This window comes from Marmota marmota, unplaced genomic scaffold (genome assembly GCF_001458135.2).
Source record: "Marmota marmota marmota unplaced genomic scaffold, marMar, whole genome shotgun sequence".
NCBI classification, from domain to species: domain Eukaryota; kingdom Metazoa; phylum Chordata; class Mammalia; order Rodentia; family Sciuridae; genus Marmota; species Marmota marmota.
Genome location: NW_025999899.1, coordinates 2,484,500 through 2,510,566, shown reverse-complemented (window position 1 = coordinate 2,510,566; position 26,067 = coordinate 2,484,500). Strand labels below are relative to the sequence as shown.

General features: G+C 36.7%; 1 protein-coding gene across 4 annotated transcripts in view; it reads right to left on the bottom strand.

Annotated features, from left to right (window-relative positions):
- Positions 1-26,067, bottom strand: part of Ankfy1 (ankyrin repeat and FYVE domain containing 1) — a 92,218-nt gene that overhangs the window by 50,295 nt on the left and 15,856 nt on the right. For 2 of the 4 annotated variants that reach the window (XM_048798400.1, XM_048798401.1), the window contains exons 1-3: positions 20,424-20,505; positions 19,682-19,874; positions 15,010-15,128 (exon numbers count right to left, since the gene is read on the bottom strand). In XM_048798400.1, the coding sequence (XP_048654357.1) occupies positions 15,010-15,128; positions 19,682-19,874; positions 20,424-20,490 (379 nt within the window). In that variant the 5' untranslated portion in view covers positions 20,491-20,505. Of the gene's footprint in view, positions 1-15,009; positions 15,129-19,681; positions 19,875-20,423; positions 20,506-26,067 lie in introns of those variants that run through there. The other 2 variants (XM_015505939.2, XM_015505940.2) reach the window with 1 other exon arrangement.

Below are 26,067 nucleotides of genomic sequence, written 5' to 3'. Positions count from 1 at the left end.
CCCCACCTCCCCCCTCTCTCTCCTCTTCTGTAAACCTCGCCACCGCATTAGGTGGCTGGAGGCGGGTACTAGGAGAAGCCTTCTAGGAGCTGGGGTTTAAAGGTAAACGAGAGTCTGTCTCTTTAATTAAAACTCACTAGCAATTTCTTATGCATCAAACCTTCTTTTATGAAGCTCACGCTGGTCGGGTGGCAGAACTGCCCCCCAACATCTTTCTTGTAGTAATCTCTCTTTAATTGTATGAAAATTTGGTTGATTTCTTTTAAATGCCAAAACCAGTAAGATTTATTTGTACGACAAACCAAACTTAAATAATAATTAAAAATATCTTTTTTAAACCACCTTAAACAGCAATTTCCTGGGATGCTTTAATATTTCAAGCAAAATGAGGTTCAAGTTATTTCTAAGCTTTCTCATTTTGGTCTCTTCCTTTAATCTCCAAAATATATGGAGAATAAATTCATTCTGAGATTCATGCTAAGCAGCCAGTAGTATAAAGATGGGCCACAAGGCGGGTGTGTACTTCCAACTGTATTCTTTTAGGCAAACTGAACAGTCTATCGGTTTCCAGCCTACTTACAGAACAGCTAGTTTAGGAAATAGCCATAAAAGTTAGATGACACTATATACCAGGAGTTCTCTTCTTCTTTTTTCCTTTTTGTACTGGGGAACCAAACCCAGGGTCACTCTACCACTGAACTACATCTCCAGCCCCTTTTGTTTATTTTGAGATAGGATCTTGCCCAGGCTGGCCTTGAACTTGCAATCCTCCTGCCTCAGCCTCCCAGGTAGACTAGGAGTTCTCTTTAAAGACATCAGACTTAAGAGAAACTTGTTTGCCACCATGCCATGCATGGAATATCTACTGCTAGAGGCAATCACTCCCTCAATAGACCCCAGCACACAAACCTGAAAATTCTGTGACTTGAAAGAAGAAAAGTAACAGCCAAACTTCTGTTTCACTGTAGTCCAGAATGATGTAGACATACTTTGGAGAACTTGAGATTTTCTATGAGGCCAAAGGTTTTGTTTTTGTTTTGAATTTGATTTTAAATGAATATTTTATAAGACATTTTAAAATGAAGGGAATAAGCTTATCGGTATGCAATTAGCCATTAAATATAGAGTCCTGAATTAATTAATTCTGTTTTTTAAGTCCTCTAATCCATCAAAAGCTGAGAAACATGTTTTGAATCTTCTTCAAATAAATTTGGTTTATTCTTTTTTTTTAATAGTTGGACACAATACCTTTATTTCACTTATTTATTTTTATGTGGTGCTAAGGATCGAACCCAGGGCCTCGTTGGGTGCAAGGAGAGCGCTCTACCGCTGAGCCACAACCCCAGCCCCCTATTCTTTTTTTTTTAAACCTCCAGTTTAATTAAATTCTGAATTTCTAACTATTTTCCTTCTCTACATAAAAATTTTTGATTAATAAAATTAAAAATTCTTGGCAGACTGTACCTTTAATCAATAAACACATTTTGGTCCAATGAAAGATATACCCTTATATATAACCTCTTGGAATAAAATTAAACACTAAATCATACTTGTAAATAATCCCAAGGTCAAAAAGAAATACTAACAAGGACAAGAATTTCAGTTCTGTTATGATAGGGTAACAACCTATCCCATTATAACTGATTATGGCTAAAAACTACAGAAAAATAAGTACCCGAGGATTTGGAAAAGTAAAGAAAAGCAAGGTAATTATGAAGAAAAGCAAAATTTAAGAGCAACCACACTGGATGAGTTTCCCAATTCTTTTTTGACTCTTTTGGCTCTGCCCTGAAGATGGACTCCAGTAAAGGAGCAGAACTACCACAGTTACCATAGGAATGGCTAAAATGCCAATAAAAAACGGTCTTTCTGGCCAACTGAGCCCAGGAAAAGGAGCCCCTCAAAACTAAATAACAAGGAAAATTCCAAAGTAAAGATAGCCAGGAAAGGAGATCTTCTAATTTTGTGTATGAACTTGCACTGGTTTGGGGCTCATCTCTGAGCTACTCATGCATGAACAATCCAATCCCATCTGGCTTTAAAAATTAAAGGAAGCTGGGCTTGGTGGTGTGTGCCTGTAATCCCAACTACTCAGGACGCAGAGGCAAGGGAGGATCACAAGTCTGAGGTTAGCCTCAGCAGTTTAGCAAGGCTCTAAGCAACTTAGTAAGACTGTGTAAAAATAAAAAGGGTTGGGGACGCAGCTCAATGGTAAAGAATCCCTGGATACATTCCTAGCATTAAAAAAAAAAAGAAAGAAAGAAAGAAAAAAAAAAGATATCTATATAGCTACCCATAGATGATCACACAGCTCTTTCTGTCTGAATCTAGAGATTCAACATTTTTCAGAAGTTTATACAGGACCCAGAGTCCACAAAGCATAACAGAACATATCATGAGATCCAAGATAAGATAAAATCCAAAATTATGACATAGGAATAACCAGGAAAATGTGTCCATTTCTTACATTAAATACAATCGACAAAGCTGGGCACAGTGGTTCACACCTATAAAACCAAGGACTCAGAGGCTGAGGCAGGAGATGGCAAGTTCAAGGTCAGACTGGGCAATTTAGCCAGACCCTATGGCAAAATAAAAAACTAAATAAATTAAAAGGACTAGGGATATAGCTCAGTAGTGTCCAAGGGAGGGAGAAAGCCAAATCAACAGATGCCAGACCTGAAATGACTCAGTTGTTGAATTTATCTCAGACTTAAGAGCACCCAAATATAACTATGCTTCAAGAGTTGAAGAAAAGCAAAGTTAAAATGAAAGGATAGGCATTTTTCAGCAAAGAGATGATTAAAAAAAAAGAACAAGCACAACTTATAGAACTGAAAAATACAATATTTTTAATAAAAATTCACCCAATAAGCTCAAAAGAAGAATGAAAATGACAACAGAAAAAGTCAATTAATTTGCAGATTAACAGAATTAACCAATCTGATGAGAAAAAAAAATTAAGGAGACCTGTGAGACAAAAGGTTTAGTATATGTGTAATTACAGTCTCAGAAGGAGAGACAAAGATTAGAGAAAAGAATATTTGAAAAAATGATAGTCAAGAACTTTCCTAATTTAGTGAAAACTATAACAATAGAATCAAGATCAGTGAACTCCAGAAAGAAAATAATATTCAGACATATCATATTCAAATAGATGAAAAGTAACCATAAATAAGAAATCTTAATCATCTCATACCCATTAGGATGGCCATTATCAAAAACACAAAAAGTAGCAAGCATTGATAAGGATATGGAGAAATTAGAACCCTGGGTACTACTGGTAGGGATGTAAAATAGTCCAGTCACTACAGAAAACAATATGGCAGTTCCTCAAAAAATTAAAAATTTTTAAATTATTTATTTATTTGTGGTGCTAGGGATTGAACTTAGGGCCTTGTGCATGCGAGGCAAGCACTCTACCAACTGAGCTTGAGCTATATCCCAAGATAATTTTTTTAAATACTCCAGATACACCGGTTGGAGTGTATCTCAAGGGCGTGTATAGGTCCTTGGGTTCAATCCCCAGTACCAAAGAAAAAAAAAAGTAAATAAATTAAAATATAATACTATTTAAATTACCCAAAAGAAGGCATGAACAGAACACAGGAGAAAAAAAAGAGGGGATGAACAGTTTAAACAAAAAAATGAAACAGTAGCCTTAATTAGTTAAAACAACAACAACAAAACAAAACACATTAACTATTATTAATGAACCTAAGCCAGGTGTGGTGGTACACTCCTGTGATCCCAGCTACTTGGAAGGTTGAGCAGGAGGATCATAAGTTCAAGGCTACTCTGAGCAACTGGGCAAGATCCTATCTCATTATAAAATTTTTTTAGAAAAGGGCTGGGGGTGTACCTCAGTGGCACAGTGCTTACCTACCATGTGTGAAACATAGGGATTCAATCCCCAGCAACAACATGTGAAAACATATGAAAGGATATCTACATAGCTACCCATAGATGATCACACAGATCATTCTGTCTGAATCTAGAGATTCAACACACACACACACACACACACACAAAACGTCTATTCCTAAAGTACAACAGATGTTATGAGAACCTTTAAGGAATTGATAGAATTAGGCAAAAAAGAAATTCACAAAAATACTGAACAATCAGCCAACTTGATGTAACTGACATTTTTTATAGCATACTACATCCAACCACTGCAGAATACATTTTCTTTTCAAGTGCTTACAGCAGATTCATCAAGACAGATCATAGGCTGAGCCATAAAACAAGTTCCCAATAAATTTTAAGGTGTCAAAATCATATAAAGTGTATTTTCTTTCAGTAATAGAATCAAATTAGAAATTAGTAAGAATTAATTATCTAGAAATAACTCAGATATAAGGAAAATAAGCAACATGCTTCTAAACAGTTCATGCGCCAAAGAAGAAATCACAAGCAAAATTAGAAAACAATGTGAACCAGGCACAGTGGCACACGGCTGTAATCCCAGCAGCATGGGAGGCTGAGGCAGGAGGATCTCTAATTCAAAGCCGGCCTCAGCAATGGTGAGGCGCTAAGCAACTCCGTGAAACCCTGCCTCAAAATAAAATACAAAATAAGGCTTGGAATGTGGCTCAGTGGTTGAATGCCCCCGAGTTCAATCCCTGGTACCAAAAAGAAAAAGAAAAGAACCTGAACTAAATGATAAATTCATAGGATTCACCTACAAAAATGTTTATAGGGACTTAAGAGCTTTGAATGCTTATATCAGAAGATCTAGAATAAGTTATATAAGGTTCCACTTTAAGAAACTAAGAAGGAAGCCAGGCGTGGGCCCATGCCTATAATCCCAGCTAGGAGAGGCTGAGGAGGATCTCAAATTCAAGGCCATCCTCACCAATTTAGCAAGACCCTAAGCAATTTAACACTGTCTTAAAACAAACAAAACCATAAAGTGTGTGTGTGGGGGAGGGGGCCTACAAATGGCACCTAAGAAGTCACATAGAAATGACCATATGCTTTATGCTTCCATTTATATGAGTCCATAAAATGCAAACATCTATAACAACTGAAAGCAGATCAGTGGTTACATGGGGATGAAAACGGAAAAAGAGAGATTACAAAGAGACACAAAAAATTTTTTTGGAGAGAAGGAAATGTTTGTTTGTTTATTATTTTGCAGTAATGGGGATTGTTCTAGGCAAGTACACTAAACTAAATTCCAAACCTTATTTACTTATTATTTTGGTACAGGGGATTGAACCCAGGGGCACTTTACCCTAGTCCTTTTTATTTTGAGACAGCATCTTGTTAAGTTGCTGAGGGTCTTGTTAAATTACCCAGGCTGGCTTCAAACTTAAAATCCTTCTGCCTCAGCCTCCTCAGTAGCTGGGATTACAGGAGAGTGCCACCCTTCCCAGAAAAATGTTTATCTTAATTGTGATGATAGTTTCACAGATATATCCATAAGCCCAAACAAATCAAACTGTACATTTTAATTTGGGCAGTTTATTGGACTTCCATTGTATCTTAAAAGGTGAAATAAAAAGGAAACAAAAGTTAATGATGTAGATTCTACAACTGCCTGAGTTCAAATGCCAGTTCTATATTTACTAGGTGAATGACCCCTGGCTAGCTAGTTAATACTGCTATGCTTCATAGTCTCTTATTTAAAATGGAAATAAAGAACAATATTATCTTTGAGTGTTGTTTTAAAGATAAATCAGTCAATAAATGTAAAGCTCTCAGCCACTACTCAGTAAATGCTATTTATAATTTCACTACTATTATAACAACTATATAGAAAATTAATCATAAGGGCAAGAGTACCTATTAAAATAAATTTGAGGTGGGGCTGGGGTTGTGGCTCAGTGATAGAGCACTTGCCTAGTATGTGCGAGGCCCTGGGTTCGATCCTCAGCACCACATAAAAATAAATAAATAAAATAAAGGTATTGTGTCCAACTACAACTAAAAAATAAATTTAAAAAAAATAAATAAAATATTTGAGGTGCAATCAGATTCACACAATGAAAAAGTATCCTAAACTTTTTAGAATATGAGATAAGCCTGGTGCAATGATGCATGCCTGTAATACCAATGACTCAGGAGGCTGAAGCAGGAGTATTCCAAGTTCGAGGCCAGGGTCAGCAACTTAGTGAAACCCTGTCTCAAAATAAAAAATATAAAGGACTGGGGATATTCAGTGATAGAGCACCCACTGGGTTCAAACCTCAGTACCAAAGAAGAAAAGAGGAAAAGATAAATTAGTTACATGATTTAAAAAGAAAAATAAAAGTTGAAAGAATTCCAGAGAAATATTTAATATAGGTAAAAAGAAATTATTGAATTGGCTAAACATAAATCAAAAAGAACAATTAAGAAGTCCAAACCAAATTTGAATAAACCAACACAGACAAATTTAGAAAAATCAAAGACTGGAGAGAAAAACATGAAATCAACATTTAGGATTGAGTAAAGGGATATGAGAACAAATAAATTTTTTTGAGCTCTGAGAGAATGAATCCCTAGGCTGGGGCTGAGTTGTTGGCAGGAGGCCATAGGCTGTTTGAGTGTCCACATGATGTGAGAGCTAACTTCCCTTAAAGAGAACAATCCAAAGGAAAGAGCGAGGAGAAAGCCACAATGCTGTTTCCAAACCTATCTCTGAGGTAACATGTTCTCACTTTTATCACATTCTATTCATGAGAAGTGGGTCAGCCTATCTTTAAGAGGGGCATTAGAATCTACTTTTGAAGGAAGGACTATCAAAGAATTTGTGAGCATATTATTTATTTATTATCAGGGCCTTCAATAGCCAGGGGCACTTCACCACTGAGCTACACACCCAGTTTTTTTTTTTTTTTTTTACTTTGAGATAGGGTCTCAACAGATTGCTTAGGGCCTCTCTAAATTGCTGAGGCTGGCCTCAAACTTGCCTCAGCCTCCCAAGTCACTGGGAACAGGAATGCATCACCACGCTAGGCATATAAGCATATTTTAAAACTTTCATAGATGTCATCAAAAGGAACATAGCAGCAGCAAAATTTAATGCTGAAATTGAAATTCTTGAGCTAGTAGTCACATAATATTCAACAGATGTCAAGTATTGCTGTATCTTTTGAAAAGTTGAAATAGCACACAAATCCTCCTGAGTTTGCTGCAGTACCTTGGGGTGCCTCAGAACAGAGTTTGGGAACCTAAACTCATTCCATGTATAATGCAACCTCCTGAGATAGTGTTTCAGTGAATAGCTCTGCTAACCAGAATGAAAAAGAGGAAAGAAAGATGCTTTCTATTCTTTAGAAAGGCTTGACAGGACCCAGAACACATTCCAGGAGAGCTGAATAACTCATACCCTAAGTTCTTATGCCAGGAATCATAAGATCTTTGCTTGAGAAAGCATGCAAGAAACCCTAGCTTCAAAACAGCCATTCTAATGCACTGGAACCTCTCATGTTAGCTGCTAGTGATAAAATGCTGGAGGGGACTATAAATAATCATTGTGCCTGAAGCAAAATAACTGCTTTAACTCAGAAAAACATAAATATAGTACTCTCCTCTGGGCATCAAGATTTGTCATATTCTCTTGGTCTAAAAGCATATCCTTGCTCCAGGAACAGTATCTTTATAAATTTATATATATATTTTAAATATATAATTTTTTATTTTTATTAAGCTATAGTTGACAAATAAAACTACATATATTTATAGTATACAACATGATTATTTTGTTTTGTTTTTCCAATACTGAGGTCCCAATCCAGAGCCTCAGGCATCCTAGTCGATCATGCACTTTACCACTGAGTTACATCCCCAGACCTAATATGATGTGTGTGTACATATAGATATGTATGTATATATGTGTGTATATATGTATGCTTTGCAAAATGGTTAAAGCAAGCTAATTAACATCTATCACCTCACAAACTTATATATTGACACTTGATAAAAAGCAAATTTAAAACATAAACTGGAAAAAAAAGATAGCCTATTCAATAAATGGTGCTGGGAAAACTGGAAATCCAAATGCAGCACAATGAAATTAAACCTCTCCTCTCACCCTGCACAAAAGTCAACTCAAATCGGATCAAAGACTAGAACAGAAACCCTGCATCTAACAGAAGAAAAAGTAGGTCAAATCTTCATCATGTCAGCTTAGGACCTGACTTCTTGAACAAGACTACTAAAGAGCAAGAAGTAAAATCAAGAATCAATAAATGGGCCAGGCATGGTGGCTCCCGCCTGAAATCCCAGCAGCTCCGGAGGCTGAAGCAAGAGGATCACAAATTCAAAGCCCACCCTGGCAATGGCGAGGCACTAAGCAAATCAGTGAGACCCTGTCTCTAAATAAAATACAAACAGAGCTGGGGATGTGGCTGGTACCAAAAAAAAAAAAAACAAAACTTAGTATATGATATCTGTTGTGTTTTACCAATTCTTTTTTTTTTTTTTCCTCTCTGTGGTACTAGGGATTGAACCTAGGGGACTCACACAGAGCTACATCCCCATCCCAACTGAAAGCCACATTCCCATTCCAGTCCTTTTTATTTTTGTTTCAAGACAGGGTCTTGCTAAGTTGCCAAGTTTGGCTTCCAACCTGTGATCCTCTTATCTCACTCAGTTTCCCAAGCTGCTAGGATTACAGTATGTAATTTTAGTACACCTAGCTGTACTAAAATTCTTATAATAATCATTAACAGAATTAATAAAAACCTGTCTCAAATAAATTTTAAAAAATTAAAAAGGGCTGGGGATATAGCTTAGTGGTACGGCACCTGTGGGTTCAATCCCTAGTACTGGTAAAAAAAAAAAAAAAAAAAGGAAAAGAAAAAAAGAAAAGAAAAAGAATTAAAATTGATTTTGAAGATTTTTTTCCCCCTTTCAAGAAATCTCAATAAGACAAAAACTTCAAAAGAAAAATGCTGAGGGGACTGGGGTTGTAGTTCAGTGGTAGAGCACTTGCCAGGCATGTGTGAAGCCCTGAGTTCAATCCCTAATCCCACATAAACCTAAATAAACAAAATAAAGGCATTATGTCCATCTACAACTAAAAATATTTTTTTAAAAAGTATTAAGCTTAAGAAATTCATTTTTTCTAAGAATATAAGCCTCAAACAAGTAAGAATTTAATTTTATTCACTGTTGTATTGCTAGCACTTTGAAAAAAAACATGCCACTCAACTTTTGTTATATTGGAGTAATTTTTTTTTTTTTAAATATTTTTTTGTAGTTATAGATGGACACAATACCTTTATTTTATTTATTTATTTTGTATGTGGTGCTGGAGATTGAACCCAGTGCCTCATGCATGCTAGGCAAGCACTCTACCACTGAGCCATAACCCTGGCCCCTATATTGGAGTAATTTCAAAGAGGCTGAACACCAATAAATCCATAAAATGATTTTATCAAGTCTGTTAGTGTGGAAAAGCTCAACTTAAAATATAGCTTTTATGCTATTTATATACTTGTTTACATGAGCCTGTTTTCAATCTCCTTCAAAATGTCGGGCAGCAATGCCATGTTGGTGCTTTTAGGTATCATATAACACAGGCTTCCAAGCAGTTTTAGTTGCTGCAACCCAAGATTTAAGCATTCATACATATCCCCAGAAGGATTGCTGGGAAAAACAAACAGAACCATCCCCCATGACACACTTGAAAGATAAATTTTATAAAGAAAGTAAAGATGCTATAGATTCTATTAGTTATCATTGTAGTTGCCTAAAACCCATTCATTGGTTTTGAAGTAGATCACTCCTGACAGAAAACACTGAGTTAAAGGTAATTTTAAATGTTAAGCACTAAAAAAGTTCAATACAGCTAGTCATAGTTGTGTAGGTCTATCATCCCAGTGACTCCGAAGGCTGAGGAAAGAGGATTCCAAGTTCCAGGACAGTCACAGCAACTTGGTGAGACCTTGTCTCAAAATATATAAAAAGGGGTAAAGATGTAGCCCAGTGAAAAAGCATCTGTAGGTTCAATCCCAAGTAGCACAATTTAAAAATAAAAAATTCAGCATAAATAAAATTTTAAATCCAATGTTTAAGTAAGGCTTTTTATACCTTAATGCAATTTTCTGTGTTCTTATGTAATTATATTTGTTCCAGAAGAGTCATTTTGTTTTTCTACTTATTAATTTTAGTTGCAGTCAATATTTCACAACCACAAATAGAATTAAGATTAACATCTAAGCTATCTGAATTACCTATGACAGCATCATAGAAGTCAGATGAGGTTAAAATTAAAAAGTAAGAATATTTCATAGTTCTGCTGCCCAATTACTTTCTAAAACTGTTCAATAGATTTATAATGTCACTGGCAATGTAGAAGAGCACCAATTTCTTGATCCTCAAAACAACTAGGATCATTATTTTCCATATATTTTTCTCTCTTATAGACTTTGTAAACTGTGTTCAAATACTCAAGACCCTATCATAAGACAGGTGCATGGCACACACCTGTAATCCTAGCAATTCAGATGCCTGAGGCAGGAGGATCACAAATTTGAAATCAGCCTAGCAACATAACAAAACCCTATTTCAATAAAAAATAAAAATGAGTGGGGATATGACTCAGTGATAGTGCATCCCTGGGTTCCATCCCAACTACCAAAAAAAAAAAAAAAAAAAAAAAAAAACCTATCATATATTCTACAAAGAATACCCCATGATCTAATGGATTTTAAAACTTACTCATGGCAGGCACAGTGGCACATGCCTGTAATCCCAGCAGTTCAGTAGGCTAAGGAAAGACAATCACAAGTTCAAAGCCAGGCTTAGCAACTTAGTGAGGCCCTAAGCAGCGTGACAAGACCCTGCCTCTAAATAAAATATAAAAAAGGGCTGGGGGCTTTATAATATTAAAAAGTGGCTTAGTGGTTAAGTGCCCTGAGTTCAATCTGTGGTATTAAAAAAAAAAAAAGTTATTTATAATCAGTTCTATATGAAGTCAGAGGTATGAGGCTAAAAAAGAGTACACTTTAAAAAAACTATATTCTGGGATTACACTCACATGGACTGGTGCCCTTCCAGTAGGGACTGTTTCCCAAGCCATGTTCGCATGTGCACACCTGTATGCATATTTGTGTCTTTTGTGTGCTTACAACTGGACCTCAAGGTAAACCCAAGAAATTATCACAAAGATTCAGAGTTAATTCACAGTAAAGAAGCATGAAATATCAGTTCCCCTAAATCCATGAGATAAATACCTACTTACCCTTTACAACACTGCCCAGGTGTTAACCACTTCTGATACCTTCGTTTTTAATTTTTAATTATTATTATTTTTATTTGTTCTACTTAGTTGTACATGGCAGCAGAATGTATTTTAATTTATCGTACACGAATGCAGTGCAACATTTCAATTCCCTGGTTGTACACGATGTAGACAGACACCATTTGTGCAATCATACATTACCTAGGATAATGATGTCCATCTCATTCCACCATCCTTCCTACCCTCATAACTCCTCCCCACCCTCCCCTTTACCCAATCCAAAGTACCTCAATTCCTCCCATGCTCTGCCCCCCATCATAGATCAGCATCCATTAATCAGAGAAAATATTTGGCCTTTAGTTTTTTGGGGATTCACTTACTTCACTTAGCATAATATTCTCCAACCCTATGCATTTACCTGTAACTGCCATAATTTCACTCTCTTTTAATGCTGAGTAATATTCCATTGTGTATATATACCACGGTTTCTTTATGCATTCATCTATTGATGGGTATCTAGGTTGGTTCCACAGTTTAGCTATTGTGAATTCAGCTGCTATAAACATTGGTATGGCTGTCACTATAGTATGCTGGTTTTAAGTCCTTTGGGTATATACTGAGGAGTGGGATAGCTGGGTCAAATGGTGTTTCTACTCCCGGTTTTCTGAGGAATCTTCATACTGCTTTCCAAAGTGGTTGCACCAATTTGTAGTCCCACTGGAAATCCATATGTAGCAAAATGAGTGTCATTTTGAAAGTAGATTCTCCATCGCTCATCCTCTTGGGATGGAGACAAATCATTCCCATTGAACCCTGCCCTAATTGAAAATTCATGAATTAAACTATTATCGATTGCTTCAGTCTGTGGATGTCTTTTCCTATAAGATGAGTCTCTTAAAGGCAGAATATTGTTGGATCTTTTTTTTTTTTTTTTTTTGATCCTATCTGCCACTCTACGTCTTTTAATTGATGAGTTTAAGCCATTAACATTCAGGGTTATTATTGAGACATGGTTCATATTGCCAGTCATTTTGGTTTATTTTTGGTTTTTAACTTGACTTGGTTTCTCCTTTGAATTTTCCTTTAGTGTAGTTCCTCCCTTTGCTGATTTTCATGGTTTTTTTTTTTTCTCCTTATGGAATATTTTGCAGAGAATATTCTGTAGTGCAGGCTTTCTTGCTGTAAAATTCTTTTAATTTTTGCTTATCATGGAAGGTTTTTATTTGGTCAACAAATCTGAAGCTTAATTTTGCTGGATATAAGATTCTTGGTTGGCATACATTTTGTTTCAGAGCTTGGTATATGTTGTTCCAGGATCTCCTAGCTCTGATGGTCTGGTTTCCCCCTATATGTAATCTGAAACTTTTCTCTTGCAACTTTTAAAATTCTATCCTTATTCTGTGCTAGGCATTTTCACTATAATATACCTTGGTGTAGATCTGTTATAATTTTGTACATTTGTAAGCCTGTAAGCCTCTTGTATTTGATTTTCCAATTCATTCTTCATGTTTGGGAAATGTCCTGATATTATTTCATTGAAGAGATTGTGCTTTCCTTTGGTTTCCTCTGTGCCTTCCTCTATGCCGATAATTCTTAGATTTGGTCTTTTAATGTTGTCCCATAATTCTTCAAGGTTCTGTTCATGGTTTCTCACCATCTTCACTGTGTGGTCAACTTTATTTTCAAGATTATATATTTTGTCCTCATTGCCTTAGGTTCTGTCTTCCAAGGGATCTAGTCTGTTGTTGATGCTTTCTATTGAATTTTTATTTAGTTTATTGTTTCCTTTATTTCAAGGATTTTTTTTTTTCCACGAGTTTTCTCTCTCTTTCTTGAAGTAATCTTTTGCTACCTGTATTTCCTCTCTTATCTTTTTGTTGGAACTGTCAACTGTTGCCTGTATTTGCTCTCTTAATTCATTCTTTGCTTCTCAGATCATTACATTCTGAACTACTTCCCTGACATTTCACCTACTGTGCTGTCAATGGAATCCAGTCTATTATTGGATCAGCTTGGTTTGTTTGGGTCATTTTCCTCCCGTTTCTTCATATTGTCCACATATCTTCCTCTCTAGCAGTGTGGATTCAAGGGTCACTCTGCTCCTACAGAATGGAGGGCCAGCCAGGGTCGAAGCCATCCACTGCTGTTCCTTTCGCCCGGTGGGTGGGCTGGGGTCACAGCAGTCTGCTCCTGATACTTTCTTTATCAGCTCAATTTAGCCTCTTTAGTACCACATAGTTTAGCAATTGTATTACTCTATTTATAATTCTGGCCTAAAATGTTAATTGCCTGTTGTTCCCAACAGAGAATGAGCTCCATATGGCAGGGAAAATATTATAATCATCCTGGTACATGGAAATAGAACCTTATAAATTGGCAAACTTTCTAAATAAAGACATAAATCAGTAGCATTGTCACACAACTTATCACTTCCACAAATATGTCCTTGGTTAGTTGATTATATGTTTATTTATATATGCCGTGCATGATAGGCAAGCATTATATCACCACACTACACCCCCAACCCAATGTGTCCTAACTTTTGGACTTATGCCTGGATATTCTTCTCATACTATAATTCTCATATTATTAATAGCAGAATAAAATAGCCCAATGTATCCATTACTATTCTTTTAAAATAGTACTTAAAGTGTATAACATTATGTATGAACTGATTACTATACTGAAATAAATTAACCTATCTAACACCTCACATAGTTACCCAAACCTAATCTTTTTTTTTTTTTTTTTTTGAGCGGGGGTGACTGGGACTTGAACCCAGGGGCACTCTACCATTGAGCTAAGTTCCCAGTCTTTGTTCAAAATTTTTTTTCTTTTGAGATAGGATCTCACTAAATTGCTTAGGGCCTCCTTAAGGTAATGAGGCTGATCTCGAATCTTTGATCCTTCTGTCTCAGCCTTTTGAATCACTGGAATTATAGGCATGTACCACTACACCTGGCCCAAAGGTGTTATAATTCTAAAGGCTAGCTGAATGCAATGGGGCACGCCTGTAAACCCAGGAGTTTGGGAGGCTGAGGCAGGAGGACTGTAAGTTCAAAGCCAGCCTCAGCAAAATCTAGGCACTAAGCAACACAGTGAGACCCTATCTCAAAGTTAAAAATAAAAAAGGGCTAGGCATGTGGTTTAGTGGTCAAGTGCCCCTTGGTTCAATCACCAGTGCCCCCCCCCAAAAAAAATTCTAAATGCTAATGATATCCTTTGATTTTAAAGAAAAAAATACTGTTATTCTTTATAGTAACTGTTACTCAGAGTTAAATATTTTCAGAAGAGAAAAAGTATTCTGCAAGTTACAAAATTTTAACCAACCCTGAAGGACTTTCTCCTTACAATACAGGCAGAATTGTTTTTTCTGCACATACTTCTATGTTTATGTCATTATCACTATATAAAATGAGTTTCTGAAAAGCTATTCCTATTTTATGAATCCTAATAACATTTTAGATACTCAAATATTTAAGATTTTTATTAAAGGGGGCTGCAGTTGTGGCTTAGTGGGAGAGCCTAGCATATGTGAGGCACTGGGTTTGATTCTCAGCACCACAAATAAATAAATGAATAAAATAAAGGTCAAACAGCTTCTAAAAAAAATTTTTTTTTAAATTTTTATTAGGAATTAAACACAAGAATCCACAAATGACAAGCTAAGGAGATTCACCAAATATTTAAGTAGTTCTTGGTCTCCATCAATTGAATAGAAAAATACTTTACTTTCACTAAACCACAAATATTTCAAGATGACACACATAACTTTCTACCAGGAGTTCTTGTACTATCAATTTTGTGTCCCTGATGGGTCAGAGGCTCACCTGACAGGTCCAGTTCCTCAGTGGAAGACAAGTTGGCCAGACTCCAGCTGTCACTACGGGCTGCCAGGACAAACTTATGAGCACTGATGTGCCTGCCTCCAACCTTTATTTTCAGATCACTGGTGAAAAAATTCACAGATATAAAAAGAAAAATATCATCATAATTAGATATAACTAGAATTCACAACTAATAAATACTTGGGTATTGACTGATCAACATGCATCTGCAAAAGAAAAAAATCACAACAAAATTATTTCTATACACTAGCTCTGAATTCTAATGGATCATGTTTATAATATGTTGCTAGAAATGTTTTCTAACTGTTGACTTTAATTCACATGGTATGCAGTGCTTTTAAATATAACTCCCATAAGTTAAGCAGGATGATTAATATTAATATATAAAATAGATTTTTTTTTCAGAATAGATTAAGATAAACCATTAGGAGAGAAAGATAGAAAGATGGAAAGATAGAAAGCTTAAACCCTGTGATGATAGCTCTGAAACTATGGTGCTGCTATGCTCTATATTAATGTTCAAGCAAGGTTAAACAGAAAAACTATGAACAAATTAGCTTTGACAAATCAGTCAAGAATATGGAAATCAATACCTGTTCCCAGCAGAAACATTCAGAGCATTTATTAATGAGCATTTAAGAGGAGAAGAAATCTTTTATTTTTTTTAAATTTTTCCATATTTACAACATACCAAATGTGAAAAGAGCTTCCCAAATAGGTATTTACACCTACCTCTGAAATGTCAATGCTAAGGTAGAAATGCACGGGCAAGTAACAATGATGACCCACTGGGCTGACATGAGCATGTGCCATATTGGCAGCAATACAGTCATTCATTATTATCATCCTCTGCTTGTATTTATATATTCCTTTTTATTTTCTTATTACCCTTTAAAATTATTTATTAAGATTATTTATATCTTTAGAAATTAAATAGACAAAAACTATTACATGGGGGGAATAAAAGAAAAGAAGCTATTACATGAATTAACTCATCCACATAAAAGGAGACTAACAGAATATTGTTGTTTCTTTTTTATTTTTCATGGTACTAGGAATTGAACCCAGGGCTTCATGCATGCTAGGCAAGCACTCTACCACTGAGCTACATGCCCAGCCCTCCTTTTTAAAAAGGAAAAAAATATATATTTTGAGACAGGGTCCTTTTTTTTTTTTTTTTAGTTGTAGATGGACACAATACCTTTATTTTATTTATTTACTTTTATGTGGTGCTGAGGATCGAATCCAGTGCCTCGCACATACTAAGGCAAATTCTCTACCACTGAGCTACAACCCCAGCCTGAAGCAGGGTCTTGCCAAATCCCACAGGCTGGCCCCAAATATGAAATTTTCCTGACTCTGCCTCCTGAGTAGCTGGGGTTATGGATATGCACCATTTCACCCAGCTCAAATATTGGTTCCATGTTAACACTTGATAAATTATGCCCCACAAAATAGTGTCTAGAACAAGCTTTATAATTACATAAGAGCATTGATAGTTGTAGTTCTATTAAAAGACTAAGCTGTAACTCATTAGACCACAAGATTAAGAATATTTATTATTGTAAGTTGTTATAGTAAAAACAATGTATTCATCAATAAAGAAGAAATAGAACTAATATTCTATTTAAAACAACATAAAACCGCCTCAAATTACATACAATGGTAGTTTTAAGAACTGAATGAAAATACAAACTATTTAGAAAACACATGGTGGCATGTGCCTGTAATCCCAGTCAGTGAACTTAGAAGGCTGAGACAGGAGGATCATGAGTTTAAGGCCACCCTAAGCAACTTAATGAGACCCAGTCTCAAAATAAAAGTAAAAAAAGGTCTGGGAATATAGGTGCCTTTGAGGTCAATCCCCAGTACAATAAAAAGGAATTCAATTCTGGGCTGGGGTTGTGGCTCAGAAGTAGAATGCTTGCCTAGCACATGCAAGGCCCTGAGTTTGATCCTCAGCAGCACATAAAAATAAATAAACAAAATAAAGGTATTGTGTCCAACTACAACTAAAAAATAAAATATCAAAAAAAAATTTAAAAAAAAAGGAAATAGATTCTAAAAACTTAAATGGATTTTCATTGTCTGTACTGTTTCAACTATAAGTCCAAAAGCCTCAAAAATATTCTAAAACTAAATATTTCTATAACACTATTCATAAATATCAGGTCAATTTTTTTCTATCTTTTATAGTCTGACATACCAAAGGGAAATAAAGATAAGGATTTTATTAATAATTTTCAAACACACAAATCAGAACCGGGGGTATAGCTCAGCGGCACAGGACCTGTCTAGCATGTGAAAGACCCTGGGTTTGATCCCCAACACTGCAGAAAAGTAAATTTAAAAAGAGGATTTTCTTTAAAATATGAAAACTAGGATGCTATCACTGGAGAGCATATATAAATAAAGTTTCTTGCTAGAGTTTCTCAAACATTTCAATGAGAAAAACCACAAACTTGGTTGGTAAAATATTGAATCCAATAAAAAATATATAAAACCATCATTTTTAACTACCTTATGGGGACAAAAGCCTTCTCTTGACCTAAAATAAAAGATATGTACCCGTTTCTTCCACATTTCTCAACATAAAAAATTTCAAACTGTATATCAGTTACCACAGTTATCAAAATGCACATAAAAATAATAGTTCTTCAACAAAATGCAGGTTATGAGACAAAGGTAGTTTTTTACTATCTTGGCAAGAAGATACTTGCTTTAAAAATTGATTTCTCAATTTTAGTTATCCCCATCTCAAGGGCTCAGTCCTTTATGAAGGTTCCATTCCCCACCTCTTACTCAATTATAGATAATAGGGCTGGGATATAGCTCAGATGATAGAGTGCTTGCCTTGAATGCACAGAGCCCTAGGTTCAATTCCCAGCACCACAAAAAAAAAAAAAAAAAAAAAAAAAAAAATCAAAACAATTATAGATAATAGTAGATAATAAGATAAGTATTCAACCTTCTTTAGGGAAAAGGCAGGTTTTAAAAGCTGAAGGGAGACACACTGGCATTATAAAACCATACTATAACTGAGCAAGTAAAAAGTGACCAGAGTGGAATCTGCCCGTTCTCATTCCCATTATCTCCTAGAAAGACTACAACATAATGAATATAGTCAAATGACATGTAATTGAGAAGATAAATGATGGGAGCCAACGGAGAAAAGACTTTAAGCATGGGAGAGACATGTCAGTAACAGACTTATGTTGGACTCCCTTGGGCCAGCAGGAAACAGTTTTCATTTGTCTATAGAAAACAGCAGGAGGAAAGACAATGAACTATATTTGACAAGAAGCTACACATGTATTCAATTTGTGTAACTTTCCTTTACTCAGAATAAATACCTATTCTTTTTGGAGGGGAGGAAAGGTATTAGAGTTTTCTTCCTTTTGGAAATGATTAAGATGGTAAATAGTAGTTCAAGATTTTGATCTACTTTAGGTATTATAATTTATTTGGAAATATCACCAATTCTTACCTAGTCCAATCATCTATGTCCCTTAGAGCAATATCCTTTCTTCTATGCACACTCACACCTTTCTTTTCCATATCCACCATCCCAATTTAGTCCTCTATTATTTCTGATTTGTACCACATGCGGCATCACAAGTGCTCTCCCTGCTCTTTTCTCTAGTTTCACTTATATGACCTGAGCAGGTTCATCTTCCTAAATACCACTTGCATTATGAAAATCTTCAAACTCAAAAACACTCTACTGTACTTCCTGAAGGATCATGTCCACACTCCTCACCTGAGCATCCATCCTACCTTTTTCACCTCTCCTACTGCTCTCCTTGTAGGTTACTACATACCCTAAACTGTCCTCTAAACTCTCTGTTTCTCTGAGCCTTTTCTTAGTCACTGCCCTTACTTATAGTATCAATGTCTTTACATACTGAATTCCATCCATTCTTTAACATCTACCTCAAAATTCATTTAATAACAACAGCTGACAATTAGGCACTTACAATATGCCATGCACTACCCTAAGTACTTAACATGTATTTATTAAGTAAAGCCTCACAATGACCTTTAGGTAAGTAGTAAATCCATCTTACAGATTAGGAACTTGAGATGTGATATGGCTTGAAATCACACAGCTAGTAAATGGCCAGTTGGGATTCTTCTGATTCATCATCTTCTTTTTTTAACATAGGGTCTCACTAACTGGCCAAGGCTGGCCTAAAACTGGCAGTCCTCCTGCCTCAACCTCCTGAGTAGCTGGGATTACAGGTGTGTAACACCATGCCCAGCACCAGCTGAGTTTCGAACACAGGCTATATGGCACCACAATTCAACAGCCAAGCTATATTGCCCACTAGACCTAGGATGGCTTAGATCTAGGATGACTTTCACCATCTGAAGAGAAAGGAACCTCTCCCCTTCGGATTCCCAGACATGTAAGCTAATTTCTGTTCAAATTAGCAAAGCTATCACCATGATTCCCCACTTTGTGCTAGACAGAAGCAATAAAAAAGAGAGAAAAAAACTTTGCTTCAAGGAACTTAAATGCTAGGGAATAAAGGCTTGCTAATAATTCTGATTAGAGAGAAATAAATTTGGCAAGAAAATAAACAGTTGCAGTATGTTGTGATGTGGCCCAGGAGAAAAGCAAGAGGACTCACTTCTGTGTACAAGACCTCACCTGTACTGCTCTTGCTCATACAGGTCCGCCACTATCGTCAGCAACCGGCTGATGAAGGACTCACTGCTGTTTTCCTTGTTTGCTTGTGCAGCCAAAAGAGTGCATCTCTTCTCTGTCTCTGCCAATTTCTTCTGCAGCTTGACATACTCTTGCCGGAGAAGCATCAAGTGCTTCTCCAACTTGGACACCTCCTCTGAAAGGGAAACAAAGAAGCAAGTTTACTAGTGCAGGCATAAAGCAGATAGCATTCACTATGCCTTCATCCCACAGATGGGAAGTGAAAAAAATGATGAGTTACATGACAATTCTATTACTTGATTATAGTCCTACAGGATCAGGAATGGTCTTATTTCCAGATGCTGGTCACTGGGCCAAGAAAATCATCATACATATACAAATTTGCAGGCTCTGCCCTGCAAATTCCTTATCGTAAAGTCAGGCACCTCAAGAAAAAAAAGCTATCAAAATCACCTAGGAGATTTTTTTCAAACCACTAATAGTAATAACTTTTACTATTAGTGGTTTGAAATAAGCTTTACAAGAATTCTCTCATATAATCTTCATGACAACCCTATGATGTAGGCACTATCACCAGTAACACTTCACTGAAAAGAACACGGGGGTACAGGGAAATTATGAATTTGCCCAAGGTCAGAAATCTTCTGAGAAACAGGGCTGATGAATGAGCACAGGCATTTGTATTCTAAGAGCTGCGATTCTAGCAACCGCCACCCTGCACTACCTTGACACCATCCTTCTTCAGGTGAGGACTGAGGCGGTCCGGTCCATAATGGTTCAAATATGTTCATATTGCAGAGTTGTGTTGTGACAGATAAAAAGGTTAAAAACCACTGTATCTGATCAATAAAATTCAGTGAAAACTTACCCTGTGGCTACTGGGTGCCTGACACTCTGCAATAGTAAGCAAAATCAGATCTATCTGAAATTTTATTACTGGGGGAAATACATATAACTCAAATTATTGTTATTTTCATTTATAACAACTAAGACAATAAAAGATGAAACTATATTCTGACTTAGATTGCCAGAAAGCAAAAACAGTGATGAGAGACTAGAAAGACATTTAATTTAGGAGGTCAGGGAAGGGTCCTCTAGGGAAGTATGAAATTTCCCTCCTGTTTTAAGTGGCTTTGGAAGTTTGGTAGGGCACAGGATTGGGAAACTGTGCAAACTGGTACCTCTACAAATCAAGACCCCTAATTATGAAACCACAATGATTTTACAATCATCCTCTTGGCCTTGGTTCCCCCACCACAGTTATTTCAAATCTTGACACTGCCCTCATGCCCTTCCCCCATCCAATCTGCCTCCTTCTCAGCCAATGTCCTGAAAAACACAAGAGTTACTGCCAATAACACCCACCATTTTAGCAAATACTCCCATCTATCCCAAGTTTCTTCCGCAAAAGCACCGCCCCCATCTAAGCTCTAAATCCCATTCCTTTCTCTTTGTCCTCAGGATCTTTGCTTATCATCAACTTCATCATCCAGCAACTTTGATCTTTCCATCAATGGGTGCTTCTCATCATCAATGGGTTCAAATCCTTATTAAAGCAAAACCCTTCTTTCATACCACATCTGAACAACCTCCACCCTTCCATCTCTAGCTACCACACTAGTTACCTTACTAGTAATTCACCTGCCATTCCCTCATTCTGTCTCCACCTACCTTGAAACTCCTTTCACCAAGGACCTTGACAAATCCAATACACTCTTGCCAGTGGTTCTCCTCTTAAACTTCTATGACATAGCAGATGACACTGTTGTGGATACCTCTTTTCTTCTTATTTCAGTAAATACAATGCCATCCTTTCTCCAATTCTGGTTCTCTCTTTCAAATATGTCCTTATAACCTCCACACATGACTATATGGACACTCCTTAGACCTCTTCTCAAATATACATTCTCCCCCAAGGGAAGTTCAACAAGATCTCTAGTCTATGCTGATACCACAATTTAGGTACCAGTAATCCAGAGATCCATCTCTCTAGTTCAAATCGCTCTTCTCTGATTCATCTATCTAAATGTCCAACATTCTAGTGCTCCACAGACACCTCTAATTTGTTTTGCTCAAAACAAAACTTGAAGCAAATTTGTACTTCTCTCCGTGGCCCCATACTAATAAATTACACTAATGTCCATCCTTGTTACCCAAAATGTTATGTGGGAATAGACTTAGATGTCTCCTACTCAGTCACATCCAACACTCGCTCAGCAAAAAACTACTGACTTTCCTACCTACACATCACAGAGAATCCTTCCTGTCTTCTGTATTTCCATTTCTACTATGACTTTAATTCAGGTTCTCAGTTATCATTATCAGACCTCCTTCAAGGTGAAAGGATTCACTCTGAGTTTCAGAATCTAACACAGAGCCTAACACACAAGTGCTCACTAAGTATCTAATTAATTAAATTGAACAAATAAAATCCATGAAAAGAGAATTCTTTTCCTTTCATCAACATCAACCCTCTCAAAAGTGGATGCGTAACCGATGTGAATCTGCAATATGTATATTGGGTAAAAATGGGAGTTCATAATCTGCTTGAATCAAATGTATGAAATATAATATGTCAAGAGCTTTGTAATGTTTTGAACAACAACTAATAAAAAAAAAGACTATATTAAAAAAAAAATCAACCCTCTCCCACCTGCCACTCAATAGCTGATTCTTTATAAATGTGAAAACAAGAAAAAAATGGCTCAAAACCTACAGAAAGCTGGTGCTACATGCCTATAATCCCAGCTATTTGGGAGGCTGAGACAGGGGGATCACAAGTTCAAGGCCAGCTTGGGCAATTCAGTGAGACCTGTCTCAAAATACAAAAAGCGATGGAGAAGTAGCTCAGTGGCAGAGCTCTATACTAGCATGCACAAGGCCCTGGATTCACTCCCCTGTAGCATACAGACACACCAACAAATGGTCAAATCAAAAGTGGCAGATGAGATTACAGTTATTCTGCAACCATTTACCATTTTCAAAGACGTATGTAATATCAAATTTAGATGTTCAAATAATAATAGTAAAATTTTAAAAATTAAAAAGCAGCCTGTAAAATTATAATTCCAGTTTTATATAAATACTCACTTATGAAGAGTTAAAAGACAGATACCACAAAATATCAGTAGGTCTTCTGAGGAGGAGGGATTTTTATTCTTTACATTTTCTGTATATTTCAAGTGTTCTATAACAAATACATCCTACTTTCCTAATTAGAAAAAGCCTTTCAAGAGAAATTTATTTAAATACAATAAAGTATCTTCTTCATACATGTAATAGGAATTTTTTTTAAGTGATCTACATTAAATAAATGCCTGGAGTTAAAAAACAAAAACAAAAACAAAAAAAACCTGGATGTCAAGCCAGGTGCAGTGGCACACACTTGCAATCCCAGCAGCTCTCTAGAGGCTGAGGCAAGAGGATTATAAATTCAAAGCCAGCCTCAGCAATTTAGGCAGACCCTAAGAACTTAGTGAGATCCTGTCTCAAAAAGTAAAAAGGGCTGGAGATGTGGCTCAGTGGTTAATTTCCTGGTAACAACAATGACATCAAAAATTGGATGCTAAGTCTCAGGTATAAAACAATATCCTTGGAATTCTGCTTTTAGCTACTAAACTGATCAATGTGCTAATGAATTACTTATAAACAGAAATTTCCTATAACAAACTTTTTTCAAAATATTTGGCCTACTTAAGGGGGGAGAAAAAGAACACCTGGAGGTTGAACTCAGGGGAACGCTACCATTGAACTACCTCCAGCCCCTTTTTAGGATTCATTTATAAACAGGGTCTCAAAGTTGCTGAAGCTAACCTTGAACTACACAGCAGGGATTACAAGTGTGCACCACAACTGGTCTATTAATATTTAAAATAAACATTGCTTTGGACTGGGGATGTAGCAAAATGGTAGAATCCTTGCCTAGCAAGCATGAGGCCCTAGGTTCAATTCCCAGCACCATGAGAACAAGCAAACAAAACACTGCTTGAAAAATGCTGGCTAAAGGCGATGCTGGCTCAGTGTTGCCTGGCATGCATGAAGCCCTGGCTTCAAACCCCGGCACTGGGAAAAAAAAAAAAAAAAAAACTTTGGCTAAAGGAAAGTAGTAGTATTTAAAATGACACTGACATGCCTCCCTAGCTGCCAAACCCCACAGCTGGCCTACTGGTCCCTGCCAAGAAGTGATGTAGCAATAGAGTGGCAGCCCTGAGGCACAGTAGGCTAGCCTTGAGGTGAGCTAGAGAAAGCTGACCCTGTCACTCCAAGGCAGCCATCCTGCAGAGTCTGGGTGCCTGCTCAGAAGTGCACCACAGGCAGAGCTACAAACAGCTCCAGACACCCCACTAAGCATGTGCAATCAATGGTCAACCTCCTGCTTCCTGATGAAAAAATAGAAGTAGAACAGATGTGAATGAAAGTTGGGACTAAAAAATTGACCAATAGTATTAGTACAATTCCAAACCCTAATTAGCATAAATTTGGACCACTAGAAATGAATCAAGTGCTATATAAATCCCTAGAGTAGCACAAGCAGATGGCAAAAACCTGGTATTGGGACCCCTCTTGCACTGCAGGAGTTCAATTCCTGTTTCTATTCTTTGGTAAATCCTACTCTTACACTCACTCATCTGTCTGTGGAGTTCGATCTTCAAATTCACGAAACAAAAACCCAGAAAGAAGAAATTAAAGGTGAGCTGCTGGGGTTTGCTGCAACATTAAAGGGCATACATGGCCTGTCTATCATTAAGACCTGCAATATTTCTCAGCTGCAGAGGCTTGCAGCTTGTGCAGACCCCACCTGCCAGCAAAAGCTGTGAATCCGTTTCATCTCAAAACTCCATTTCAATACTACTGTATTTTTCAAATCTCAGCAAGTTGCATATGCAGTTACACCAAACCTCTTGGATAGACTCAGCTCTGAGCTTTTAATCTAGTGTGACAAATTTACACAGGTCTTTGGTTTTTCCAGAGTTCACAGTGACTTAGACTAAAGGACCAAGAAACTGCAACTGTTCACCTTGAACGGGAAACATGAGCAGAGCAGTAAATTTACGTGACAGTAAATTTATCTGGAGAGAAAGAAATGGAGACCAGGCATGGTGGCACATGCCTGTAAACCCAGCAGCTCGGGAAGCCGAGGCAGGAGCATCATGAGTTCAAAGCCAGCCTCTGTAATTTAGAGAGGCACTAAGCAACTCAGTGAGACCTGTCTCTAAATAAAATACAAAATAGGGCTGGGGATGTAGCTCAGTGATCAAGTGCCCCTGAGTTCAATCCCTAGTACCAACAAATAAACAAATAAAATGACAATGGATTTCCAAGTGTCGTAATAGGATATGTAGAAGGGCATACAATTAAAACTGACAAATTTCTTTCAAGGAGTTTGGGATATAGCTCAGTGGGAGTACTTGTCTAGCATGCACAAGGCCTTGGGTTAGATTCTTAACATCAAAAAACAAAAAAGGAACAAATTTCCTTTCAAAAACTTCTGGCAGAATCACTTGTAGTGAAGTGAATCTATGGTTGTCAGAAGTCATGAAAACAGTATGTGTGGAGGAACGGCAGAAATGTGGTAACTGGGTACCGAAGAGTGCCCTCTAGGGTACTGTCAATATATTTTTAAATTTTTACTTAGTGGTATGTACATATTTCACTTTGACAATTTGCTGACCTCTCTATACATTTAGAATTTGTGCTTTTCTGTACTTTTTTTTTTCAATTACAAAGTTAAAACCAAACACTGATATACATCTACACATGGTTCTAGAGTCAAAGTAATGAGGATCTAAATCCTTCAATAACTAGCTATAAGCCCAATGGTTCATTTCCCTGAGCTTCATTTTATTTTACAAGAGGAAAATCTGGGCTGGGGATGTGGCTCAAGCAGTAGCGCGCTCGCCTGGCATGTGTGCGGCCCAGGTTCGATCCTCAGCACCACATACAAACAATGATGTTGTGGCTGCTGAAAACTAAAAAATAAATATTAAAATTCTCTCTCTCTCTCCCTCTCCCTTTAAAAAAGGAAAATCTACATCTCAATGTTGTTATCAGAACTAAATGAAGACTACTGTGATTGGCACATGTATTCAAAATTGTAAACTATTAGTTTACTTTTTTCTTTTTATTTGAGTCATGAAAAGTAGAATGAGATTCAAAGAACTAAGATTGACCAATTACTCCATTACATATGATGTGTCAAAATGCATTCTACTGTCATGTATAACTAATTAGAACAACAACAAGAAAAAAGATTGACCAATTAAAGCCATAAAAATTACGGGGCAGGGTGGGGGGGTGGGGTTGTAGCTCAGTGGTAGAGTGCTTGCCTAGCACATATGAGGCCGTGGTCAATCCTCAGCACCACATAC